This window comes from Gekko japonicus, unplaced genomic scaffold, assembly GCF_001447785.1.
Source record: "Gekko japonicus isolate JY-2015 unplaced genomic scaffold, Gekko_japonicus_V1.1 scaffold3414, whole genome shotgun sequence".
In the NCBI taxonomy this organism is placed as follows: domain Eukaryota; kingdom Metazoa; phylum Chordata; class Lepidosauria; order Squamata; family Gekkonidae; genus Gekko; species Gekko japonicus.
The window spans coordinates 101870-107454 of NW_015175470.1; the positions used below are offsets into that span (position 1 = coordinate 101870).

A 5585-nucleotide genomic window follows, 5' to 3' on the forward strand; every position below is an offset into this window, starting at 1 on the left:
ATATATATATATATATGACAAGCTTTTATATATAATCATATATATATGATTCCAAATTTTATACAGCCATTATGATATAATATATACATGTATACATTTCCAATAAAATGATATGCATATTCACACAGAAATTAATTCTTCCAGATCGACATCAGGGACTGTGTTTTTAAGAAAACATAGTAAAAACCATATAAGTATTTTGAGGGATATTGTCTCTTGAGATTATTATATATTGAATTCAGTTTTGAACCCCAGAACTTCTGAATCTTACCACAGTCCCCAAAATATGGTCTAAAACCACATTAGTACATTCACATCTCAAACTTTTATCAACCAAAATAATATTTTTTGGGGAACTTTACAATCTGCCAAAATTAATTTTCCAAACCCAACACCACTCATTATTAAATATTTCTTTTCCTAATATCCTTTCTCACTTCAAGAAATGATTATTCAATAACAATTATTTTGTATGGATTTTTTCCTAGTATAGCAAAATCTACAATAACAAAAATGAAAGATACAGAGAATGTGTAATTAAGCTGAGGAAGCACTTTGTGTGGCAGACAGAATTAATGTTTCTTATATACTGCAGTGCTTATAAACAAGACTGAAAATACTAAAAAAGAATGATGGGTAGTGGGGGTGTCAAACATGCATCCCATGGGCTGGATCAAGCCCCCAGAGGACTTCTATAAGGCCCACACTGGAACTGGCTGCCTCCTGCTACTTCTTCCACTTCTGCTGCAGTGTTGTAGCTTGCTTTGCCAGACTCTCTCATAAGACCATAAGAGACGCCAATGTTGAATCAGGCCAAAGGCCCATCCAGTCCAACACTCTGTCACACAGTGGCCAAAAATACCAGGTGCCATCAGGAGGTCCATATTAGAAGTATTGAGATCAGATGATGTGTTAGCAGGAGGCCTTACATAAACAAACATTGCAATGGAAATAAGCAGAGACAACACAGTACATAAGGAAGGCAAGCAAAGAGGGCATGCCCAAGGTATTTATTTATATTTATTTTATTAGATTAGTATCCCACCCTCCCTGCATAGCAGGCTCAGAGCAGGTTCCATCATAAATAATATACAAACAGTGACAATTAAAATACACAACAATTAAAATGCTTCAGTTAAAATACAGCTACTACTAATTCCTGTATTTCGAACCAGCGCCTCAAGAGGTAAGGTCTACTACAGTTTGGGTTATGAATGATGACACATCTGATCCACTGGAGGGGAGGCACAATAGACTGCAGACGCCTGCTGCGTCAGCTAAAAGCCTGGTGGAAGAGCTCCATCTTACAGGCCCTGCAGAACTTTAAAAGATCCTGCAGGGCTTTGATCTCCTATGGGAGCTAATTCCACCAGGTAGAGGCCAGGGCCAAAAAAGCCCTGGCCCTAGCTGCAGCAAGATGGATGTCCCTGGGTCAGGGACAATCAGAAGGTGCTGATGTGCTGATTTGCTGGTCATAAAGTTCTCTGGGGCTCATAAGGGGAGAGGTGGTCTTGAAGATATGCAGGCCCCTGGCCATATAGGTACAAAAATAATGAATAAAATAAACTAGAGAAGACAGTTCAGCCTGGTTTTACTAGAAGAATTTTACTGGAGCTGGTTTGGGGAAAATGTCCAAAATCAGTGAGCTTTAGCAATGCAGTCTTGATTTCTTTGTTTCTCATGCTATAGATGAATGGATTCAGCAATGGAGGTAATATAGCATAAATCACAGCACAAATTACATTCATCTCAGAAGAAGTGTTACCGGGAGGCCTCACATAGGCAAACATTCCAGTGAAAACAAGCAGAGACACCACAGTGAGGTGGGGAAGGCAAGTGGAGAGGGCTTTTTTCCTACCGTGCACAGAAGGGATTCTGAGCACTGTTGTAATGATCTCCATGTACGTTAAAACCATGAAGATAAAGCATCCAAGCACTATGACAAAACTAAGAATAAGGAGGCCAATTTCAACTAAGTATAGGTCAGAGCAGGAAAGTTTTAGTAACTGTGGGGTCTCACAAAAGAACTGATTGACCATATTGGAACAGAAGGTGATGGCAAAAGTGCCAGCCGTATGCAATATGCCATAAATTACACCACTTATCCATGCACCTCCTGCCATCTGCATGCAGACTCCTCTGTGCATAATTGTTTCATATTGCAGTGGTTTACAGATGGCAACATAGCGGTCATAGGACATTGCCATGAGGATGGCAAAGTCTGAACCTCCAAAGAAGAAGAGAAAGAATACCTGGGCTACACATCCAGAATAAGAAATCGACCTGCTATGCAAGAGGGAGTTGGCCATAGATTTTGGCATTGCTACGGAAACTGAGCCAAGGTCCAGAATGGCCAAGTTCACAAGGAAAAAGTACATGGGAGTGTGCAGTTGATGATCAAGGACTACTGAAAGGATTATTATAAGGTTGCCAGTTACTGCAATCAAGTATACTGCGAGGAACACAAAGAAGTGCAAAAACTGTAGTTCTGGGACATTTGAGAGTTCCAGGAGCAGAAATTCAGATGTGGAGGAAAGATTAGACATTATGCCTCAGTATCAAGATGTGAGCTACCTGTAGAATGAAAAAAGAGAAGTCGTTTTAATTGAATAACGTCCTAAATGGTGGTAAAACAGAGAGGGGACCAAGATTATTCCTGCTTTCCTGTCCCGTCTTCCTGCTGTTTTGTCCCATCAACCATCACACATTGTACATAAAAATGCATGAACGTCGGGTATGCATACTCAGTCTGTATTACACCATATACTGTGGAGGCATCCTACATGGTGACACCTTCCACATGCATACCTGTTGTACATACAGAGATGACCCATGCATGGAAGATGGAAGAAGGGCAATGGATAGCTTTCAAATTCTCAGTCCACAATTTGCCTCCTCCAAGGAGTCTATTTGGACAGATGCAGCTCTCGAAATTAGACAGTACCAGGGTTGGGACATTATATCAGCAGAACATTGTTCATGTGCTATGTCATATTAACTTGTCAGAAGCTTTTTATTCAACGCTACCAATTCCATCTCACCGCCGCACCTTTATGCTGGCCCGCTTAAATGCATTTCCAACGATGGTAACTTTGGGAAGATTTGGAGGCCTACCCTACTCAGATCACCTTTGTCTGTGCAATTCTGGAGAAATTGAAACCTTAGACCATCTGATGTTTCACTGTCCCCATTGGACTCAAGTTAGAGGCATTTATATTTTTCCTATTCTTATGAAGATGAATCTTCCCTCGCAACCTTGGGTGCTTTCAGTACTGTTATCTGACTCAAATGCCCTGAATCTCGGAGCCAGGAAGCAACATCAGGGCAATGGCCTCTATGCCCTGTTGTTGGCCATCCAGAGGAACTAGTTGGCAATTGTGTGAGACAGGATGCTGGACTAGATGGACCATTGGTCTAATCCAGCAGGGCTTTTCTTATGTTCTTATGACTGGAGGTGGCATCCAGCTGGCTGTTTCACTCACTCTCACTCAGTTCCCGATTACTTTACGTATGTGCCTTTTGACCATGCTGTTCCCATGATCTTGAGACTTAGACTTCAGGGTGACCATAAAGCTAAAAGGTAATGGTTTCCCTTGCTTGAAAGCTAGTCGTATCTGACTTTAGGGAGCAGTGCTCATCTCCATTTCCAAGCCCAAGAGTCAGCACCATCCAAAGACATTTCAGTGGTCATGTGGCCAGCATGACTAAACGTCGAGGCACACAGAACACTGCTACCTTCCCACCGAAGCAGTACCTATTTGTATACCTGCAATTTCTTGCTTTTGAACTGCTAGGTTGGCAAGAGCTGGGGCCAGAGAAGGGAGCTCATTCCCTCACACAGCACTAGGATTTTGAACTGCTGAACTACTGACCTTCCGGTCTGCAGCTCAGTCTCTTAACCTCTGAGTCACCGTGGCCCCAGCTGCTCATATGCCATCCAGGTATTACATTTATTGATCCAATGAGATTGGAAAACCCCAAAATGAGACACAAAGAAACATTGAGGGCAGAAGGAGGAGGGAGAAACAAGAAGAGAAGCAAAAAAGAATTACAAGAATGGGCTTGGTGATATTTTATCTGAGTGTGTGTCTGAGAGAATGAGTGAGGGAAATAGAGTCCTAGTTCTCATCTGTGTTCATGATGTCATTTCCGACTGCATAAGCTAGGCTGCTCTACCTTTTGTCCAAATTCGTGTTCAAAATGGAGCACAAGAGCTGGGATGAAAGGCACTTCTGGGAATAAGATGCCAACAGGCCAGCTGATAGCAAGAGATTAAAGGAGTGAAGTTAGATACACCTCTGGTGACCACTGCGTTTGCAGCTTCTTCTCCACCTTCCTGCTGTAATTACTTGTAATGAAGGAGTAGCTAGTTACCATGTAAGGTCCAGACTGGATGTTCCCAGATTTTCCCCAAATTGCCTAAAGTGCATGACGAATGTCACAGTAAACAGACATGGTCTTTTGACTTGTTAGGATGTACCAAGGTTGGCAAAAATAGTGCAGATGGCAGGCATATTGGTAGGATAATGATGGGCACTTGGAGGCATCTGAAAGTGAAAAGCTAGCTGCTTAATGGCTGCATGGTAGGCGGGGTGGGGTGGAGGGACTCTGTTGGTGCTGAGCCGCATCACCAAACTCTTAGTCATTTTATTTAACCAAGTTAGAGTCCAATGGCATCTTTAAGACAAACGAAGTTTTATTCCAGGTGTGAGCTTTGGTGTGCTGGGTCACTCTGTTGGTCTGTTAAAAAAAATCTTCATTATTTTGCATGCTAAGCTGACGAGACATTATTTATTTATTTATTCAAATTTGTATCCCGCCCTTCCCACCTAAGCAGGTTCAGGGCGGCATACACAAATGAAAGTATACTAACATTCAGATACCATAAAATTTCTATAACAGTTCATAAGTGCTAGCAGAAGAGTTTTTGCTATCATACAGATGGCATTCCTATCTATACAGCTATGATATGTAATTCCATTTCATTGTCTAATAAAGTGTGCATGCACAGAAAAGCTCACACTTTGAATAAAGTTTTGGTGGTCTTTAAGGTACCATTACGGAGCTGTGGTGGCTCAAGTGGTTAAGATGCTGAACGGCAGGCTGTGGAAGGTCAGTAGATCAGCAGTTCAAGACCCGAGTGTGCCGCATGACGGAGTGAGCTCCTGTCTCTAGTTCCAGCTCCTGCCAACCTAGCAGTTCGAAAGCAAGAAATTGCAAGTAGATAAATAGGTACCACTTCGGTGGGAAGGTAACAGCGTTCCGTGCACCTTGGTGTTTAGTCATGCCAGCCACATGACCACGGAAATGTCTTCGGACAGCGCTGGCTCTTTGGCTTTGAAACGGAGATGAGCACCGCAACCCTAGAGTCGGATTCGACTGGCTTTCGAGAAAGGGAACCTTTACCTTTACCTTTTAAGGTACCATTGGACTCCCAAACAAGTGGTGGTGGGTGGGGGGTGAGTCTGCACTGTAGGCAAAAACAGGATCAGGCCTTCATAACTTTTTAAAATTTCTCTGACATGGTTGTAGCCAACAGTACACAGTCATGTTTAATTTACCTCTCAGGATTCCTCAATTCCTCT

At 42.4% G+C, this 5585-nt stretch overlaps 1 protein-coding gene across 1 annotated transcript; it reads right to left on the reverse strand.

Moving 5' to 3' along the window:
• Positions 1 to 1580: 1580 nt before the first annotated feature.
• On the reverse strand, positions 1581 to 2546 carry LOC107122803 (olfactory receptor 14A16-like). Its single transcript, XM_015425944.1, has one exon. The coding sequence runs from the start codon at positions 2544 to 2546 to the stop codon at positions 1581 to 1583; it is 966 nt and encodes a 321-aa protein (XP_015281430.1).
• Positions 2547 to 5585: the final 3039 nt, after the last annotated feature.